This window comes from Mobula birostris, chromosome 9 (genome assembly GCF_030028105.1).
Source record: "Mobula birostris isolate sMobBir1 chromosome 9, sMobBir1.hap1, whole genome shotgun sequence".
In the NCBI taxonomy this organism is placed as follows: Eukaryota; Metazoa; Chordata; class Chondrichthyes; order Myliobatiformes; family Myliobatidae; genus Mobula; species Mobula birostris.
In genome coordinates, this window is record NC_092378.1 from 82,743,866 (window position 1) to 82,766,683 (window position 22,818).

The following is a 22,818-nucleotide window of genomic DNA, read 5'->3' on the forward strand; positions in this document are numbered from 1 at the left end:
TTTATTGTTCTTTCTGCACTACGTCAATGTTTCGTGAATGGATTGTGCACTGAAGTATCACTGATGATTAAATCATAGTCACAGTAATTTATAACATTAAGCATGTTAATAATCCCATCCAAGTATTTCATCATAGTTTTACTTAAGATGTACTGGATGTGCTTTTGGTGTTTTGTGATGTACTTATAGGCTGGGAATGGAGCACGTTGCATTTATAAGTGTTCCAGTTTGGTTTGTGATCAGTTTAATTGTGCTGTTATTTTCAATGATCAGAAAAATAGCTTTATGCATTATGCCTGAAGTTACTAGAACTTCTGCTTTGAAAGTTTCATAACCTATTGTCCTTTTTCATGTTTTATGAACATCTGAGATTTTAAAGTAATTCAGTGTTTTATCTTCCTGAATGCTCCATTTAAATAGCAGAGAATTGAATGTTCTCCACATGGTTGCTTTCAGATTCACTCCAAAATATTACTTCAATATTATTAATAGGAAAACCATAATTTATATGACTGTATATGATTGTGTAGTAAATGAAAAGAATAAATCATTTGTATTGGGTTGTAAACCTGGATTTCTGATGAAACAGTGAAAGTGTATGTGACTTGAGAATCAATTCCACACTTGGTCATAAAGTTTCTGTTAGTGTTTTTATTTTCTATTCACTTAAGAAGCTTTTCTGTTTCTTATGAGGAGTCATGAAGGTGGTGCTGAATACTGTATTTTATTCTATTATTTTTGATAATGTTCTGGTTTCCATTTTGATGGGGTACATTGTAAGAGGAAAATGTAGCTGAGAAAAATGCTGCTAATTTGCATGATTTGTGGTACAAAATAATAACCGTAATATGGTACTAAAATAGTCATGATCTATGAGAGCAAAGATGTTTTACAGGTTGGATAAACAAAGCAGCAATGCAGGGGAAGTCTATGCAAGATAGAAAGCATATATATTTTCCCTCATTTATAAGTATCTGATTACCAATTTCAAACACCTAGCGTAAGCAAGAATTTAATGCAGCAGAAACTGGGGGATAGAAGAGTATAGTTTGAATTGCTTTATATTAAATTTATTTGCTGCCACCTACTCTGATAGGCAGACACCTGCATGTTCATTAATGCAAGTGAGCCATGCTAATTGGAATGATGAATTCAACACTGAGTTCTGTTAATTTAGTTAAAAACAAAATATTGAGGATGATGGAAATAATGAAAGTAAAACACGATATAACAAAATTATGTTAATTTTTTTTTGAAATTGATAATTCTTTCTGTATTTTCAGGAAAAGGAGACATTCAACCTCAACTGGATAGTGCTTTACAAGATGTAAATGATAAATATCTTCTGCTTGAAGAAACAGAAAAGCAAGCTGTTCGTAGAGCCCTTGTTGAGGAACGTAGTCGCTTCTGTGCTTTTGTTTCTATGCTGCGACCTGTGGTTGTAAGTTTGTTTCCTTGTCTGTTTAACTGTCTATTTAAACTGAATGTGTAAAAGCTACGGATGAATATCTGAGCTTTACATTGGAAGTTAAGCTACATGTTAAAGACTGACCCACTTTGCCCTTTTCTTGTATTCTTGATCCATTATCTGTTTGTCTAGGAAGGTGGTTTTCAGCATGGTTAGTTTTGGGCATGCTGAATCCCTTTATAGGAAAAGGTAAGTGTTGTACTTTTAATCACTTTAGGGCATCCCAAAGCATTACAGTAATCCTTGTTATTGGTATAATGTAAAGCAGTGATGCATCAATCAGTTTGTATCAACAAAGTTTGAAATCTAAAATGAGAAACATGATCAGAAAAACTATTTTAGACAGGTTTAAATTTCATGGATTCTAATCAGGATCTTCCTTACGTACACGAAAGATGTTCACGCCTCAGTTATGTGTCTTTTCAAAGTATGACATTTCCTATCATGAGGCACTTTCTCAATAATTGATTGACCTCAAATTGGAAGGAGGAAAACCAGATCCTACTCACTGAAAGTCTCAAACTCAAATCTATAAATTATGCCCGACATCATTATAGAGGCCAAAACAAAATCTTGTTTCAGTGTTTGGAATATAGAAAATTACAGCACAAAACAGGCCCTTTGGCCCATGATGTTGTCCTGACATTTCGACCTACGCTGAGATCAATTTAACCTTTCCCTCCTACATGGCCCTACATTCTTTTCTATCATCCATGTGCCTATCTAGGAGTCTTTTAAATGTCCCTAATGTACAGTATCTGCCTCTGCCACTACCACTATCAGTGCATTCTATGCACCCCCGTGCTCGTGTTTAAAAAAAAATCTATTTTTGACACCTGTAATAGTGAATCGGGTTCACGGATCCGGCAAGAGAGATAGGAAATGTACTGACTTCAAATAGGTATATTAATCATTTATTTACAAACAATAAAAATACATGTTCCCCAGGTTGCAGACACTAGAAAACTAACGTAAGTATATTCCACAAACATATTTGGCTAAAAGTGTACGTTGAGCAGACCTTCCCAATCGTCATGTGCATACTTGCCTTAAACAAAAGAAGAAGAGAGCAAACCCCTTCCATGTGCTATTTTATATACCCAGGACATTTTAAACTGGATACAAGGCAGCCATCCAATGGGAAAAACAGCTGCAGCTTTTAAACTAATCAGTCACAATAGAAACGACTTTTGACAATCAGAATAAGGCATACTCTCACAGGACAACATCCCTCTTCCAATCACCTTAAAATTATGCCCACTCATGTTAGACATTTCCAACCTGGAAAAATGTCCACTCAATCTATGCTTCTTATCATCTTATATACCTCTATCAAGTCACCTCTCATCCTCCTTTGCTCCAAAGAGAAAAGCCCGAGCTTGTTCAACCTATCTTTATAAGACAAGCTCTCCAGTCTAGGTAGTATCCTGCCAAATCTCCTCTGCACCCTCTGAAGCATCTACATCATCCCTATAATGAGGCAACCAGAATTGAACACAATATTTGTGCAAGGACTGTCAAATACTTCTCACAAGTTCATGTTTTTTTTTAAATTCCTGATATGTATTTAGAGTGCAAAATACTAAGTTACTACAGTACAGTGCAAAAGTCTTAGGCATCCTAGTGTAATGCTCAGTTATATTGGCTCGTATATGTCTAGGGGAAATCCCACCCAGCACCTGCCTCAACGCTTCCCACAGAGTCGGTTGCTGCACCACTGCCGCCCCGAATCAATCCCAAACGTCAATCATCAGCCAGCACACACAGTACATTTTACCAAGTACACTTTATAGATATTACTATGTCTATGAAATTAATATAAATTTGATACAGAAAAGGAAGTAATGGGAAAAAAAAGGCACCAGACTTATCAAAGTCCAAGTTCTTCGTGCACAACCGTTGGAGCTCAATCAGTTCCTGACGACCGCCCGGATCCTGTCGACTCACGGCTCGGGACCACCGGAAGTGATCGACCGGAGCCTTTCCGCACGTCCGCCGTCCTCTCCGTCTCTCCTCCGACTCCCCGCCAAAAACCCCGTTCCCACTCATATGAGACAGCATTATCATCCGAAAAAAAACGATACATGAACACCCATTGGCTAGTAGTACCCTGCTATCTGTACTAACCCAAGCAAATGTCTAGCTAGAGACTTTCTCAGCATTTAACATAACAAAGAAGCATTCCCAAGTACAACATAACAAAGAAGCCATTTTAAATTTAACATAGGAAATGAAAGACCCCGTACACTAGCTTTATACATGTGCCTAAGACTTTTGCATAGTACCATATCTTCGGTGAATGCCAGAGATTATGTCACCTTGGTTAATTTCTGGAGTGGTTTGGCTGGATCTCTGCTGTCTGAGTAGATTAGTGAGCAATACAAGGCAGCAAATCTGCTATAGCAGTACAATCCTTGCCAGTAGATCAAATGGAGAAAGTTATAGTAGAAGCTGGATTTCATTGGCTTTAAGGAGTTGAGTAGGTGGATTATTGAGGTACTGCCATGTTTTTCAGCTGTGTTTTCTTTATTCTATAAGGCTGAATTGGTTGCTAGATAAAGGGAACATCACTCTAGTATAACCTCCAATATTTACTTTTGATCTGTCTCATTTTTTTTGGGCATATCACCAGTTTTTTTTAAGAAAATTGAACTATTATTATGTTACCAATGAAAAGAAAATTATACTGAAAGTAACAGTGTGACAGACTTGATAAATTCCAAGCAATTAAGTATCAAATTTCATTTTCATGAGCTAAATTAATTGTTTTTCAGTTGTTTCTGTAATATCCCTGTTTGTATTCAGAGGGGAAAGAATGGGAACTTTTTAACCTTTACACAGAACTTTTAAACTTGATGTGTTTGAGCATGTTTTCCATGGACAAATCACACATGCCAGCCAATGTACAAAAATTAGTTATTATCAGCAATCTTTTCCAGGTCACATCATGCCTATCATATAGTCTTTGAATAAGAACAAAGCATTGTACAGCATTAAGCAATGCAATGTAAATTAGATGGTTTCTACTTTGACCTTGCATACAGCAACCTGTCAGTTTTAGTTTTCAATGGACTGGATTATGGAAACAGCACTGGTTGTCCTTTCACTGTTTGCAACCTGTTTTTGCAATTCGAATCTGAAGTGCAAAATGTATCCATATCTTAGGACCACTTGCAGCACTGGAGTCACCCAGGTCAGTCCATGATGTGGGGTTCAAAGTACATTTATTATCAAAATATATGTACATTATACAACTTTGAGAAAACAAAAGAAAAAACAAAAGGAACCCATTTAAAACAAAAGACTGACAAACATCAAATGCGCAGAGGAAAAAAAAGTTGTGCAAACAATAAAAGTAAGCAAATAGCATTCAGAGCTGAAGTTTTATGAAAGACACAAAGCCAGGCTTCAATGTAGCTGGAGTACGCCGTGGCGTTAGTTCATCGAAGAGTCAAGTGAACATTGTAGGACCACAGACGTGAAGCCAGGCATCACTGCAGTCGGAGCAGGTTACAGCCTCAGTTTGGCGCAAGGCTGAGTAAACGTCGCAGAGCAGCAAGTAGAACAGGCCTGTTACTGGCCCTCAATCTCAGCATGGAGACCTTTTCAATCTGGCCCAGTGCTTATATCGTCCAAACATTGGGTCATTCCTTGTTCTCAGACAGCTGTGGGGCCTGGATCCCATTGCCATGATTCAGCTCTGCACTTAAATTGATCAGATATTGGGACATTCCTTGCCTTTGCCTTCACCTCCCCTCATCTAGCCTTGCCTCTACATGCCTCTCCATTGAGAGAATTGGTGATCGTTATTAATAGTGTTGTTAATTAAATGCTTAGTAGCTTTTTGGTTTTGTATTTTGCCACCAGTAAGTAGTTGCTAGGCATCGCCAGCGCAATCTTCAACTGGATGGCTTAACTATGGTTATATTCCTCCTTCTACTTTCAGGTCAATCAATTATGAATTTATTTTGGATCCCTTCATCTAACTAATTCCATTTTCTTGAGAATAAAAATGACAACTTTTTACTAGCTTGTTTGAACAAGCATGTCATATGATTATATTAGTCACTTTTCTTGTCATCACAAGCCTCTGTTGGACATTGCTGGTGTGGAATGCTACAAGTCCAATTCATTGGTTCATTAGTGAACGTAGCGAGGACTAGGCCTCAAGCCACGGTTTTGTCCATTTGCAGCTGCCTGGGGGGAGGTGTTGGAGGTAGGTGCTCCACCGGAGTGCCAGGGGTGGTGTGGCAAGATACCCATGCAGAGTTGTGCTGACCCCAGTGCTTGCTCAGCAGAAGACAATTGTGTTGAGTTACACTACAGACTGCTGCAGCTTTCATGGACTCAGGGACTTGGACTGTATGTTTTTTTTGTGACTATATTTTACTGCTATATTATATGTGCTTGCTATTTTATATGTTTTATATGTGCCTTGTGCTGTGTATGACTGTTGGTGCTGTTTTGCATCTTGACCCCAGTGTCATTTGGCTATATTCATGGATGTTCATGTATGGTTGAATGACAAATGAACTTGATATCTCAGATTATTATGTGTGGACTCTGCTGTTCCAAAAAAAGTTTACTTCTAAGAGATCTGTGGGAAGAAAAGTTACATTTCCTTGTGTTGATATATAACTCTTCTTGAGTATGAGTGAGAACAAAATGGATCATACTGTATAAAGATTTGAAGAAACTTAAACTCGTACAGTTTTGCTGTGGAAGAATATGTCTGCAATAATGTGAATTCCAAACAAAATGGTCAATGGTTTGAAGAAGGTAATTTAGAATATTTATCTAAATTAGACCACAAGGCACAGGAACAGAATTAGGCCATTCAGTCCATCGAGTCTGTTCCGCCATTCCACCAATGCTGATCCCAGATCATCTCAATCCCATACACCTGCCTTCTTGTCATAACCTTTGATGCCCTGACCAATTAGGAAATTATATCAATTTTTGTTTTAAATATACCCAAGGTCTTAGCCTCCACAGCTGTCTGTGGCAGAGCATTCCATGGATTCACTACTCTCTGGCTAAAAAAAAATCCTCCTTATCTTTATTTTAAAGGGTTGACCCCCAATTTTGAGGCTGTGCCCTCTAGGCAGCATCTCTAGGAAGAGGTACAGTCGACGTTTCGGGCCGAGACCCTTCGTCAGGACTAACTGAAAGAAGAGCTAGTAAGAGATTTGAAAGTGGGAGGGGAAGGGGAGATCCGAAATGATAGGAGAAGACGGGAGGGGGAGGGATGGAGCCAAGAGCTGGACAGTTGATTGGCAAAAGGGATATGAGAGGATCATGGGACAGGAGGCAGACTGGGAGATCGTTTTGCTGAACACCTACGCTCTGTCCGCCAGAGTAAGCAGTGGCCACACATTTTAATTCCACGTCCCATTCCCATTCTGATATGTTTATCCACGGCCTCCTCTACTATAAAGATGAAGCCACACTCAGGTTGGAGGAACAACACCTTATATTCTGTCTGGGTAGCCTCCAACCTGATGGCATGAACATTGACTTCTCTAACTTCCACTAATGCCCCACCTCCCCCTCGTACCCCATCCATTATTTATTTATATACAAACATTCTTTTTCTCCCTCTGTCCCCCTCACTATACCCCTTGCCCATCCTCTGGGTTTTCCCCCCTCCCCCTTTTCCTTCTCCCTGGGCCTCCTGTCCCATGATCCTCTCATATCCCTTTTGCCAATCAACTGTCCAGCTCTTGGCTTCATCCCTCCCCCTCCTGTCTTCTCCTATCATTTCGGATCACCCCCTCCCCCTCCCACTTTCAAATCTCTTACTAGCTCTTCTTTCAGTTAGTCCTGACAAAGGGTCTCAGCCCGAAACGCCAACTGTACCTCTTCCTAGAGATGCTGCCTGGCCTGCTGCGTTCACCAGCAACTTTTATGTGTGTTGCTTGAAATTCCAGCATCTGCAGATTTCCTCGTGTTTGAGTTCCATTGTCTAAATCACTGACAAACAGTGTGAAAAGTAGCAGCCCCAATGCTGACCCTTGAGGAACACCACTGGCAGCCAACCAGAAAAGGCCCCCTTTAATCCCACCCGCTGCCTCCAGCCTGTCAGCCAGTATCTTTCCTATAATGCATCTTGTTAAGCGGCCACATATGTGGCACCTTATTAAACACCTTCTGAAAAATCCAAGTAAATGACATCCAGTGCCTCTCCTTTGTCCACCCTTCTTGTTACTTCCTCGAAAAACTCTAAAAGACTTGTCAGATAAGATTTCCCTTTACAGAAACCATGTTGACTTTGGCTTATTTTATCATTAGTCTCCAAGTACCCTGAAACCTCATCCTGAATAATGGACTCCAACACTTTTCCAACCACTGAGGTTAGACTAAGCGGCCTATAATTTCCTTTATTTTGCTTTCCTCCCTTCTTAAAGAGTGGAGTGACATATGCAATCTTCTAGTCCTCTGGAATCTTGCTGGAATCAAGTGATTATTGTAAGATTATGACCAATGCAGTTGCAAGATTAAAATCAAAGGCACAAATTTAGTGTAAAATCTGTATTAAAATTTAGTAAAATACAGATTTAGGATTACGAGCAAGGTATTCTTGACCTAAAGGATTAAGGAACAGAGGTAGGAGAAAGCCATATAGCCTTCAAGCCCACTCAGCATTCATCACAATCATGGCAGATCTTCACAATCTGTATCCCAGTTATTTCACAGACTAAATCAGTGATTTGGTTGAGGAGCCTAAATGTCACATTTCCAGGTCAGCTAAATGGAACCATGAATAGGAAAGATAATGTAAAGAGGCTTTGCAGGGATATAAGCTGACTAACTGGGAGTGTGGCTGTTGGACTGTGGCAGTTATGAGGTTTTCCATTGTGGTGCACCCATCAAAAAAGCAGAGAATATTAAAAGCAGCCAATCAAGCAGCTGTCCTGATGCAGGGTCTTGACCCAAAACGTTAACAGTTCCTGTCCTCCCACAGATGCTTTCAACCCACTGATTTCCTCTAGCAGATTGTCTTTCTTCATCCTGATTCCAGCACCTGCATGCTCTTGTTCCTTGAGCAAAGTATTTTATTTGATTAGCAGGTTGGGGTGTGATAATGTTCAAAGAACGAGAGGGGATGTCAATGAAATTTAACAAATTCTTACAGCAATTGGCATGATGAATGCGTAGAGAATGCATAGACTCTGCAGAGTCTAGAAGCAGGGATCAGAATAAAAGGTAGATCTTTTATTATTGAGGTGAGCAATTTCTTTATGATGATGACTGGAATTCTCTACTCTGAGCAACTGTGGTAACTCAGTTGTGAATTTCATTCCAAACAAAGATGAATAGATTTCTATATTTTAAGGGAACTCAGGTGTGGAGAAAGTACAGGGAAATGTAAGTAACAAAGGTAAACAATTCCATCACAAACAAGAGAAAATCTGCAGATACTGGAAATCCAAACAACATACACAAAATGCTGGAGGAACTCAGCAGGTCAGGCAGCATCGATGGAACAGACTATAGTCGATGTTGCGGGCCGAGACCCTTCATCAGAATTCGTGCAAAAAATATGGAGTCAGAGTAAGAAGGTGGAGGGAGGAGGGGAAGAAACACAAGGTGATAGGCGAGGATGATAGGAGAGGACAGAAGGCCATAGAAGAAAGAAAAGGGAGCGGAGCACCAGAGTGGAGTGATGGGCAGGTAAAGAGATGAGGTGAGGGAGGAAAAATGGGAATGGGGAATGGAGAAGGAGAAGGTGAGGGTATTATCGGAAGTTCAAGAAATCAGTGTTCATGCCATCAGGTTGGAGGCTACCCAGACAGAATATAAGGTGTTGCTCCTCCATCTTGAGTGTGGTCTCATTGTGACAGTGGAGGGGACGATGGACTGACATGTCAGAACAGGAATGAGAAGTGGAATTAAAACGGGTGCCCACGGGAAGAGCCTGATTACAAAGAAACAGGAGAAAAATGTTTACACTTTCAAAGCTTTCCAACATTCAATGAGATCATGAGAACTCCTTAAACTTCATCCTCTATTTCCTTAATCTATTTAATTAACCCTATGTTATGAATTAACAAATGATCTAGCACCTATTGCTATTTAGGATGAAGTCCAAACTTTTTTAGATTAGATTAGATTATGAGAACATGCAGTCCTCTTTTATTGTCATTTAGTAATGCATGCATTAAGAAATGGTACAATGTTCCTCCAGAATGATATCACAGAAAACAAGACAAACCAAGACTAAAAAAAATGACAAAAACCACATAATTATAACATATAGTTACAAACAGTGCAAAGCAATACCGTAATTTGATGAAAAAACAGACCATGGGCACGGTAAAAAAAAAGTCTCAAAGTCTCTCGGAAGTCCCAACATCTCATGCAGACAGTAAAAGGAAGAGAAATTCTCTTCCTGCCATGAGCTTCCAGCGCCGCAAACTTGCCAATGCAGCACCTTGGAAGCACCCGACCACAGCCGACTCTTGAGTCCATCTGAAAACATCGAGCCTCCAACCAGCCCTCCGGCACCAAGCACCACCTCTGCCAAGAGCTTCGACCCCGGCCCTGGCAACTTGTACCAATCTTTAGATTTTAAAGTGTTTTCAATTTGACTGTCATTGCTTAAGATTTACTAAAGCTTAATCTATAAATGGATTATTATGTGTTCAGTGCTTTGGCAGTTTCAGAAATGATGCATAAGCATGTCATTTTTAAAATGTAATTACAACTTAACAATTCAGAAATAGCTTCTTGTCCTCCACCATCTGATTCTATTTGGGTTCTGACCTTCATTAATAGGAAGAAGAAATGTCAATGCTAGGTGAAGTAACCCATCTGCAAACTATTGCAGATGATCTTGCTAATCTGACAATGGATCCTCACAAACTACCAACAGCCAGTGAGCAGGTGAGTAAGTCAGCAGTCCATGGAATTAATAGCAGTGTTCTTCTCACAAAATAATATCAACGTGTACTTTATGGAATTTACCTTGCAAAATTGGTACTTGAATGACTAATATTTAAGCCTCCTTAATTGGAGGATTCTGCTCAGACAATTTTGTGTGTTCCCATCTTTCCATGTTATAGTAACGTTAAAATTCAAAGCTTCGATATGTAGGTAATTCACACATGTTGGAGAATACCAAAACTTACTGTCTCAAAGTTATTTTAGATTGGTCATTTTCTTTGGTTGTCAATTTTATGGTTTGTGTTCTAGGTAATTACTGATCTGAAGGGCTCTGATTATAACTGGACATACCAAACCCCTCCATCTTCTCCGAGCACTACCATGTCCAGGAAGTCTAGCGTCTGCAGGTAAGTGAATGAATTGAGTTGACTTTATTACTTACATCCTTCATATACATGAGGAGTAAAAATCTTTATGTTATGTCTCTGTCTAAATGTGCAATATGCAATTTATAGTAATTTATAATAAATAGTATGTGCAACAGGACAGTCAATATAACAGAAATACAGTTGTCTGATGGCCTGGTGGAAGAAGCTGTCCCAGAGCCTGTTGGTCCTGGCTTTTACGCTGCGGTACCATTTCCTGGATGGTAGCAGCTGGAACAGTTTGTGGTTGGGGTGACTTGAGTCCCCAATGATCCTCCGGGCCCTTTTTACACACCTATCTTTGTAAATGTCCTGAATAGTGGAAAATTCACATCTACAGATGTACTGGGCTGTCTGCACCACTCTCTGCAGAGTTCTGTGATTGAGGGAAGTACAGTTCCCATACCAGGCAGTGATGCAGCCAGTCAAGATGCTCTCAATTGTGCCCCTATAGAAGGTTCTTAGGATTTGGGGGCCCACACCAAACTTCTTCAACCGTCTGAAGTGAAAGAGGTGCTGTTGTGCCTTTTTCATCACACAGCCGGTATGTACAGACCACATGAAATCCTCGGTGATGTTTATGCCAGGGAACTTAAAGCTGTTCACCCTCTCAATGTCAGATCGATTAATGACAATAGGGACTAGCCTGTCTCCAGTCCCCCTGTAGTCCACAACTAGCTGCTTGGTTTTTGCGACATTGAGAGAGTGGTTGTTTTCTTGACACCACTGTGTCAGGGTGGGCTGCCTCATTATTATTTAAGATTAGGCTGATCAGTGTAGTGCCATCAGCAAATTTAATTAGTAGATTGGAGCTGTGGGTGGCGACACCATCATGGGTATACAGAGAGTAAAGGAGGGGACTTAATACACAACCCTGAGGGGCACCTGTGTTGAGGGTCAGAGAGGCAGAGGTGAGGGAGCCCACTCTTATCACCTGCTGGCGATCTGACAGGAAGTTCAGGATCTAGCTACACAAAGCAGGGTGAAGGCTGAGGAATCTGAGCTACTTGTCGAACCCGGAGGGAATTATGGTGTTGAATACTGAACTGTAGTCCAAACACAACATTCTCACATAAGCTGTACTGGCTGTATGCTTGCCATGTAGTAGTATATGATATGTTAGAATTTACTGAGTTTTGCATTTGAATTTATATACAGTGGTTGTTAAGATCACTTATTACTTTGACTTTGTTTTCAATAATTAGACACAGAAATTAAGATAAATTTTAAAATGTTTTAATGGGTGTAATACCATATAATTTATACTTCAAAAAATGTTAGATTACAGAAGGAATATTGCGACCTTTGGTTTGAATTGGTTGCTCTGCTAGCTTCTATGAACCTCTGCCAAACCTTGGAAGACCATCCACTTGGTTCAGTTGCCCTTTTCCTAAATGAAAGAAATGTCCTGTACTGTTACATAGAAACATAGAAAATAGGTGCAGGAGTAGGCCATTCGGCCCTTCAAGCCTGCACCGCCATTCTGTATGATCATGGCTGATCATCCAACTCAGAACCCTGTACCAGCCTTCCCCCCATACTCACTGATCCCTTTAGCCACTAGGGCCATATCTAACTCCCTCTTAAATATAGCCAATGAACTGGCCTCAACTGTTTCCTGTGGCAGAGAATTCCACAGATTCACCACTCTCTGTGTGAAGAAGCTTTTCCCTAATCTCAGTCCTAAAGAGCTTCCCCTTTATCCTCAAACTGTGGCCCCTTGTTCTGGACTTCCCCAACATCGGGAACAATCTTCCTGCATCTAGCCTGTCCAATCCCTTTAGGATTTCATATGTTTCAATAAGATCCCCCCTCAATCTTCTAAATTCCAATGAGTATAAGCCTAGTCGATCCAGTCTTTCATCATATGAAAGTCTTGCCATCCCAGGAATCAATCTGGTGAACCTTCTTTGTACTCCCTCTATGGCAAGGATGTCTTTCCTCAGATTAGGGGACCAAAACTGCACAGAATACTCCAGGTGTGGTCTCACCAAGGCCTTGTACAACTGCAGTAGTACCTCACTGCTCCTGTACTCGAATCCCCTTGCTATGAATGCCAGCATACCATTCGCCTTTTTCATCGCCTGCTGTACCTGCATGCCCACTTTCAATGACTGGTGTATAATGACACTCAGGTCTCGTTGCACCTCCCCTTTTCCTAATCGGCCACCATTCAGATAACAATCTGTTTTCCTGTTTTTGCCACCAAAGTGGATAACCTCACATTTATCCACATTAAATTGCATCTGCCATGAATTTGCCCACTCACCTAACCTATCCAAGTCACCCTGCATCCTCTTAGCATCCTCCTCACAGCTAACACTGCCGCCCAGCTTCATGTCATCCGCGAACTTGGAGATGCTGCATTTAATTCCCTCATCTAAGTTATTAATATGTATTGTAAACAACTGGGTTCCCAGCACTGAGCCTTGCGGTACCCCACTAGTCACTGCCCGCCATTCTGAAAAGGTCCCATTTAATCCCACTCTTTGCTTCCTGTCTGCCAACCAATTCTCTATCCACATCAATACCTTACCCCCAATACCGTGTGCTTTAAGCTTGCACACTATTCTCCTGTGTGGGACCTTGTCAAAAGCCTTTTGAAAATCCAAATATACCACATCCACTGGTTCTCCCCTATCCACTCTACTAGCTACATCCTCAAAAAAATTCTGTGAGATTTGTCAGATATGATTTTTCTTTCACAAATCCATGCTGATTTTGTCTGATGATTTCACCGCTTTCCAAATGTGCTGTTATCACATCTTTGATAACTGACTCTAGCATTTTCCCCACCACCGAAGATAGGCTAACCGGTCTATAATTCCCTGGTTTCTCTCTCCCTCCTTTTTTAAAAAGTGGGGTTACATTAGCCACCCTCCAATCCTCAGGAACTAGTCCAGAATCTAACGAGTTTTGAAAAATTATCACTAATGCATCCACTATTTCTTGGGCTACTTCCTTAAGCACTCTGGGATGAAGACCATCTGGCCCTGGGGATTTATCTGCCTCTAATCCCTTCAATTTACCAAACACCACTTCCCTACTAACATGTATTTCCCTCAGTTCCTCCATCTCACTGGACCCTCTGTCCCCTACTATTTCCGGAAGATTATTTATGTCTTCCTTAGTGAAGACAGAACCAAAGTAGTTATTCAATTGGTCTGCCATGTCCTTGCTCCCCATAATCATTTCACCTGTTTCTGTCTGTAGGGGACCTACATTTGTCTTAACCAATTTTTTTCTTTTTACATATCTATAAAAGCTTTTACAGTCAGTTTTTATGTTCCCTGCCAGTTTTCTCTCATAATCTTTTTTCCCCTTCCTAATTAAGCCCTTTGTCCTCCTCTGCTGGACTCTGAATTTCTCCCAGTCCTCAGGTGAGCCACTTTCTCTGGCTAATTTGTATGCTTCTTCTTTGGAATTGATACTATCCCTAATTTCCCTTGTCAGCCACGGGTGCACTACCTTCCTTGATTTATTCTTTTGCCAAACTGGGATGAACAATTGTTGTAGTTCATCCATGCGATCTTTAAATGTTTGCCATTGCTTATCCACCGTCAACCCTTTAAGTGTCATTTGCCAGTCTATCTTAGCTAATTCACGTCTCATACCTTCAAAGTTACCCTTCTTTAAGTTCAGAACCTTTGTTTCTGAATTAACTATGTCACTCTCCATCTTAATAAAGAATTCCACCATATTATGGTCACTCACGACAAGGGGCCTCTCACGACAAGATTGCTAATTAACCCTTCCTCATTGCTCATTACCCAGTCTAGAATAGCCTGATCCCTAGGTTCCTCGACATGTTGGTTCAAATAACCATCCCGCATACATTCCAAGAAATCCTCGTCCTCAGCACCCTTACCAATTTGGTTCACCCAATCTATATGTAGATTGAAGTCACCCATTATAACTGCTGTTCCTTTATTGCACACATTTCTAATTTCCTGTTTAATACCATCCCCAACCTCACTACTACTGTTAGGTGGCCTGTACACAACTCCCATCAACGTTTTCTGCCCCTTAGTGTTATGCAGCTCTACCCATATCGATTCCACATCCTCCCAGCTAATGTCCTTCCTTTCTATTGCGTTAATCTCCTCTCTAACCAGCAACACTACCCCACCACCTTTTCTTTCAAGTCTATCCCTCCTGAATATTGAATATCCCTGAATGTTGAGCTCCCATCCCTGGTCACCCTGTAGCCATGTCTCTGTGATCCCAACTGTATCATATTCATTAATAACAATCTGCACTTTTAATTCATCCACCTTGTTACGAATGCTCCTTGCATTGACACACAAAGCCTTCAGGCTCGCTTTTACAACACTCTTAGCCCTTATACAATTATGTTGAAAAGTGGCCCTTTTTGATTTTTGCCCTGGATTTGCCGCCTGCCACTTTTACTTTTCACCTTACTACTTTTTGCTTCTACCCTCATTTTACACCCCTCTGTCTCTCTGAACTTGTTCCCATCCCCCTGTTGTGAACTAATCTCCTCTCTCCTAGTCCCTTTAATTTGATTCCCACCCCCCAACTATTCTAGTTTAAAGTCACCTCAGTAGCCCTCGCAAATCTCCCCGCCAGGATTTTGGTCCCCCTTGGATTCAAGTGTAACCCGTCCTTTTTGAACAGGTCATACCTGCGCCAAAAGAGGTCCTAATGATCCAAAAACTTGAATCCCTGCCCCCTGCTCCAATCCCTCAGCCACGCATTTATCCTCCACCTCATTGCATTCCTACTCTCACTGTCACGTGGCACAGGCAGTAATCCCGAGATTACTACCTTTGCGGTCCTTTTTCTCAACTCCCTTCCTAACTCCCTATATTCTCCTTTCAGGACCTCTTCCCTTTTCCTACCTATGTTATTGGTACCTGTATGTACCACGACTTCTGGCTCCTCACCCTCCCACTTCAGGATATCCTGGACGTGATCAGAAATATCCCGGACCCTGGCACCAGGGAGGCAAACTACCATCCGGGTCTCTGGACTGTGACCACAGAATCGCCTATCTGACCCCCTTACTATCGAGTCCCCTATTACAACTGCCTTCCTCTTCCTTCCCCTAGCTTTCTGAGCTACAGGGCCGGACTCTGTGCCGGAAGCACGGCCACTGTTGCTTCCCCCAGGTAAGCTGTCCCCCCCAACAGTACTCAAACAGAAGTACCTATTGTCAAGGGGCACAGCCACTGGGGTACTCTCTAGTACCTGATCCTTCCCCTTCCCCCTCCCAACCGTGACCCACTTGTCTGCCTCCCGAGGCCCCGGGGAGACCACCTACCTGTAACTCCTCTCTATCAACTCCTCTCTCTCCCTGACCAGATGAAGGTCATCGAGCTGCAGCTCCAGTTCCCTAACAAGGTCCCTTAGGAGCTGCATCTCGGCACACCTGGCGCAGATGTGGATGTCCGGGAGGCTTGGAGACTCCAGGGCCTCCTACATCCGGCACCGAGAACAACAAACTGCCCTCACACTCATACTGCCCCTTTCCTCAAATAACAACAAAAAATGAATACCAAACCTTCCTCGCCTCGTCTGTTTCCGCCTAAGCCTGTTGAGCCGAAGCCCTTAAGCCTTCACTGTGCTCCCGGATCACTCCGCAGCCTGCAAATTACGCTGCCCGCTGTATGAGGTTGTGTTCCTTTTAAATCTTCCACGCTTCACTGCCCGACGTCACACGCCTGCGCAGTCCCACCTCTCTGAACGCCGATGGAAAAAACAACGGAAAAATTCAAAAATGGCTTCCTCCGCACTCCCGCTCCGATTCTCAGACTTCCTTCTTCAGAAATGTTCCATCATTTTGTGTGCTATATTAATATTGAATGATCTTGTAAGGATTTAATTAAAAGCAACGCACAAAATAAGACCATAAGATTTAGGAGCAGAAGTAGGCCACTCGGCCCATTGAGTCTGCTCCGCCATTCAATCATGGGCTGACCCATTTCATCCAGTTATCCCCGCTCCCCTGCTTTCACCCCATACCTTTTGATGCCCTGGCTAATCAAGAACCTATCTATTTCTGCCTTAAATACTCCCAATGACATGGCCGCTGATGGCAACAAATTCCACAGATTTACCACCCTCTGGCTAAAGTAATTTCTCCGCATCTCAGTTCTAAAAGGATGTCCTTCAATCCTGAAGTCGTACCCTCTTGTCCTAGAATCCCCTACCATGGGAAATAACTTTGCCATATCTAATCCGTTCAGGCTTTTTAACAGTTGGAATGTTTCTATGAGATCCCCCCTCATTCTCCTGAACTCCAGGGAATACAGCCCAAGAGCTGCCAGGTGTTCCTCATATGGTAACCCTCTCATTCCTGGAATCACTCTCATAAATCTTCTCCGAACCCTCTCCAATGTCAGTATATGCTTTCTAAAATAAGGAGCCCAAACTGCATACAATACTTCCAGTGTGGTCTCACTTGTGCCTTACAGAGCCTCAACATCACATCCCGGCTCTGTCACTTGTGCCTTACAGAGCCTCAACATCACATCCCGGCTCTTATATTCTATACCTGTAGAAATGAATGCCAACATTACATTCGCCTTCTGCACAACTGACTCAAACTGCAGGTTAACCTTTAGGGTATCTTGCACAAGGACCCCTGAGTCTCTTTGCATCTCTGCATTTTGAATTCTCTCCCCATCTAAATAATAGTTTGCCCATTTATTTCTTTCATAGAAGTGCATGACCATACACTTTCCAACATTGGATTTCATTTGTCACTTCCCCTAAACTATCTAAGTCTCTCTACAGGCTCTCTGTTTCCTCAACACTGCCCACTCCTCCACCTATCTTTGTATCATCGGCAAGTTTATCCACAAATCCCTCAATACCGCAGTCCAAATCATTGACATACTTTGTAAAAAGTCATGATCCCAACACCAACCCCTGTGGAACTCCACTGGTAACCGGCAGCCAGTCAGAATTGGATCCTTTTATTCCCACTCTCTGTCTTCTGCCGACCAGCCAATGCTCCACCCACTTCCCTGTAATTCCATGGGCTTTTATCTTGCTAAGCAGCCTCGTGTGCGGCACCTTGTCGAAAGCCTTCTGAAAATCCAAGTACACCACATCCACTGCATCTCCTTTGTCGATCCTCAAAGAATTGCAGTAGATTTGCCGGGCAGGATCTTCTTTTCAGGAAATCATGCTGGCTTTGGCCTATCTTGTCATGTGCCTCCAGGTACACCATAATCTCATCCCTAACAATCGATTCCAACAACTTCCCAACCACTGATGTCAGGCTAACAGGTCTATAGTTTCCTTTCTGCTGTCTCTCACCCTTCTTAAATAGATGAGTAACATTTGAAATCTTCCAGTCATCCGGTACAATGCCAGAATCTATCGATTCTTGAAAGATCATCATTAACGCTTCCTCAATCTCTCCAGCTACTTCCTTCAGAACCCGAGGGTGCATTCCATCAGGTTCAGACTATTTATCCAACCTCAGACCATTAAGCTTCCTGAGCAACTTCTCGGTCATAATTTTCACTCCACAAACCTCAGTTCCCTGACACTCTTGAATGTCCGGTATACTGCAGACGTCTTCCACTGTGAAGATTGATGCAAAATACGCATTCAGTTCTTCTGCCATCTCTGCATCTTTCATTACAATATCTCCAGTGTCATTTAGTATTGGTCCTATATCTACTCTCAACACTTTTACCCTTGATATACTTAGAAACGCTTTTAGTATCTTCTTTGATATTAGTCACCAGCTTTCTCTCATAATTCATCTTTTCCTTCCGAATGACCTTTTTAGTTTCCTTCTTCAAGTTTTTAAAAGTTCCCCAATCCTCTGTCTTCCCACTACCTCTGGTTTCCTTGTATGCCCTCTCTTTTGCTTTTACTTTGGCTCTGACTTCACTTGTCAGCCACGGTAGTATCCTTCTTCGCTTTGAAAATTTCTTCTTATTTGGAATATATCTGTCTTGCACTTCCCTAATTTTTCACAGAAACTCCAGCCATTGATGCTCTGCTGTCCTTCCTGCAAATGTCCCTTAACAGTTAACTTCGGCCAGTTCGCCTTTCATGCAATTGTAATTTCCTTTATTCCACTGAAATACCGAAACTTTAGATTTTATTTTTTCCCTCTCAAATTTCAAAGTGAACTCGATCATATTGTGATCACTGTTCCCTAAGGGTTCTTAACCTTAAGGTCTCTTATCACCTCCGGATCATTGCACAACACCCAATCCAGCACAGCCGATCCCCTAGTGGGCTCAACAACAAGCTGTTCTAAAATGCCATCCCTTAGACATTCTACAAATTCTCTCTCGTGAGGTCCAGTACTGGCCTGGTTTTCCCAATCCACTTTCATGTTAAAATCCCCAATTTTCATGACATTGCCTTTTCTATCACCTGCTGTAATTTATATCCACATCCCAGCGGCTGTTTGGAGGCCTGTATACAACTGCCATTAGGGTCCTTTTACCCTTGCCATTTCTTAACTCAACCTATAGAGACTCTACCCCTTCTAATCCTATGTCATCTCTTTCCAATGATTTAATATTATTTCTTGTACACAGAGCCACACCACCCCCTCTGCCAACTAACCTATCTTTCCAATACACTGTATATCCTAGGACGTTCAGCTCCCAGTGGCAGTCATGGTTTAGCAAAGAAAAAAACAAAAAACGAAGTCCACTTACCCACTTACCTCGCTGAAGCCCGCTATTGCCGAAGACTGAATGAGTCAAAGCCAGTCACTTCTACTCTCGCCACTGGCCTACTCCCAACAATGGCCGCTTTGCTTATCCCTTCGGTATTTCTATTTAGTTTGTCGAGCTTAGTTGCTGCTGCTGATAGGCCCTGCACAATGGACTAATGCCTGCGAAGCTCTCATTTTAAATCAAAGTCTTTGACCTGCGAGAAGCACTCATTCATCGAGCTTAGTTGCTGCCGCTGATAGGCCCCGCACAAAATGCTGGAGGAACTCAGCAAGTTGGGCAGCATCTATAGAGGGAAGCGGGATCAGCCAGTCCTGATGAAAGAAGTCGACCTGAAATGTCAGCTATCCATTTCTTTCCATAGATGCTGCCAGAGTTTCTCCAGAATATTGTGAGCTACTACAGATTTCCAGTGCCTGTAGAACCACTTGTGCCAGGATTTAGTTTAGAATATGACAATCACCTGAAAATCCCATAATGAGGTTAAACCATTAAACATTGTATTTTAGATGCATTTCAATCCACTTGGGAAGATTTACTAACTTTTAGAGTAGATTCAAATTAATATATAACTTTCTAAAACCTTAAATGAAGCTCAATGCAGTGTTTGTTATTGTACCATAATATCTAAAATGAAGCAGCAATTTGATGACACTTTATGGTACAGTGTTAATACTCCTTGAACATTTCTCAATATGGCAGCAGGTTGTGCAGCATAGATGCCACTTTAATGGTAAAGTGGTTCATTTTGGTAGGTCAAATATGATGGCAGAATATAGTATCAATGGTAAGACTCTTAGCAGTGTGGAGGATCAGAGGGATCTTGGACGCTCAAAGCAGCCGTGCAGGTTGACTCTGTGGTTAAGAAGGCATACGGTGTATTGGCCTTCATCAATCGTGGAATTGAATTTAGGAGCCGAGAGGTAATGTTGCAGCTATATAGGGCCCTGGCCAGACCCCACTTGGAGTACTGTGCTCAGTTCTGGTCGCCTCAATACAGGAAGAATGTGGAAATCATAGAAAGGGTGCAGAGGAGATCTACAAAGATGTTGCCTGGATTGGGGAGCATGCCTTATGAAAACAGGTTGAGTGAACTCGGCCTTTTCTCTTTGGAGCCACGGAGGATGAGAGGTGACCTGATAGAGGTGTATAAGATGATGAGAGGTCAATCGTGTGGATAGTCAGAGGCTTTTTCCCAGGGCTGAAATGGCTGCCACACGAGGGCACATGTTTAAGGTGCTGGGGAGTAGATACAGAAGAGATGTCAGGGATAAGTTTTTTACGTAGAGAGTGGTGAGTGCGTGGAATGGACTGCCGGCAATGGTGGTGGAGACGGATACAATAGGGTCTTTTAAGAGACTTTTGGATAGGTGCATGGAGCTTAGAAAAATAGAGGGCTATGGGTAACCCTAGTAATTTCTAAGGTAGGGACATGTTCGGCATAACTTTGTGGGCCGAAGGGCCTGTATTGTGCTGTAGGTTTTCTGTGTTTCTGTGTTTCCAATGTTGCCTGTTGATCCCTCTAGTATAGTTCCCTTTTGGTTTGCTGCACTGTGATATCAACAAACTTTTTGACCTGAGAATCCTCAGAGTTTCCAGATTTTAGTAATAAAGATTCAACCTTAAAGATGCTTACTATGATGGACCCTTTTCTTAAGATGCACGGCAATGCCGCTGAATCCAGTAAACAAATTACAGAATGTATTACTGGAATTAAGTGTACCAATTAAGTTAATTTAACTGATTACTGAAGTACCCTACAGTACAAAGTATGTTTAAATATTAAAATTTGGAAATATTTGTCAAATATTTCGAAGATTTAGGTTAAAAGGAAACTTCATTGAATCAAAGAGCCAAAAGTTTTAATTGTTTTCTTTTTCTTCATGTGCCTTGTGCGTTACACGCTTGGGCGATCATGGCTCTCCACATCGCAGCATCAATGATATCTTGCACACTTAGATCTGTTAGTTCTTTCACAGTGTCCATATATTTTCTTCTTTGCCTTCCTCTTCTACGTTTCCCAGGCATACGGCCTTGTAGTGTAAGGCATTCTATTTCTCCCTTTCTGATGACATGGCCCAGGAATTTAAGTTTCCTCTCATTTAATGTTCTCATTAAAATTTTTTGTATGGGAACATTGGAGTACTGTCTCATTAGTTACCCTATATTTATATGATATTTTCAGCATTCTTCTAAGAAACCACATTTCTGTTGCTTCTAAGTTTCTTTCGAGTTCTGGTGTTATAGTCCATGTTTCGGAAGCATACAGCAAGATTGACCAGATGTAACATTTTATTAGCCTAAGTCTTGTTGTCATAGAAATGTGTCTGTTGGTAAAAATGGGTTTCATTTCTTGGAAGTTGTTTTTGGCAATGGCAATTCTTCTTTTTATTTCTACTTTACTTCTAGCATATTGTGATATAAAGCTACCAAGGTAACTAAAGCTAGTCTTTTGTTCAATCTCTTGGTTAACGATGTACAGTTGGCAGTTGGGAGTATCCTGCTGTTTTGGTATTACCATACATTTGTTTTAACATACATTCGTTTTTTTTTACAGTTGATGGTTAGACCAAAATCTTCACTTGTTTGTACTACTTTGTCTAGGAGGATTTGTAGGTCTTCTGCAGCACTTACTATTGGGGTGGTATCGTCTGCATATCTATATTGTTGATATAAACACCTCCAATTTTTATCCCTACTCTACCGTAAAGATTATCCACGGCCTCCTCTACTGTAAAGATATCCACGGCCTCCTCTACTGTAAAGATGAAGCCACACTCAGGTTGGAGGAACCACACCTTATATTCCGTCTGGGTAGCCTCCAACGTGATGGCATGAACATCGACTTCTCTAACTTCCGCTAATGCCCCACCTCCCCCTCGTACCCCATCTGTTACTTATTTTTATACACACATTCTTTCTCTCACTCTCCTTTTTCTCCCTCTGTCCCTCTGAATATACCCCTTGCCCATCCTCTGGTTTCCCCCCGCCATCTTCTCGGATCCTCTCGTATCCCTTTTGCCTATCACCTGTCCAGCTCTTGGCTCCATCCCTCCCCCTCCTGTCTTCTCCTATCATTTTGGATCTCCCCCTCCCCCTCCAACTTTCAAATCCCTTACTCACTCTTCCTTCAGTTAGTCCTGACGAAGGGTCTCGGCCTGAAACGTCGACTACACCTCTTCCTAGAGATGCTGCCCGGCCTGCTGCGTTCACCAGCAACTTTGATGTGTGTTGCTTCAATTTTTATCCCATCTTGGTCTTCTATTTCTCTGACAATCATTTTACTATAGATATTAAATAATTCTGGTGAGGCAACACATCCTTGTCTAACTCCTCTTTGAATTTTAGTCCAACTGCTTAAATC

General features: G+C 41.7%; 1 protein-coding gene across 5 annotated transcripts in view; it reads left to right on the top strand.

Annotated features, from left to right (window-relative positions):
* Positions 1–22,818, top strand: part of LOC140202851 (protein MTSS 1-like) — a 303,060-nt gene that overhangs the window by 262,732 nt on the left and 17,510 nt on the right. For all 5 annotated transcript variants that reach the window (XM_072268315.1, XM_072268312.1, XM_072268311.1 and 2 more), the window contains exons 7-9: positions 1,284–1,441; positions 10,247–10,354; positions 10,664–10,761. In XM_072268315.1, coding sequence (XP_072124416.1) covers positions 1,284–1,441; positions 10,247–10,354; positions 10,664–10,761 — 364 coding nt within the window. The remainder of the gene's footprint in view (positions 1–1,283; positions 1,442–10,246; positions 10,355–10,663; positions 10,762–22,818) is intronic.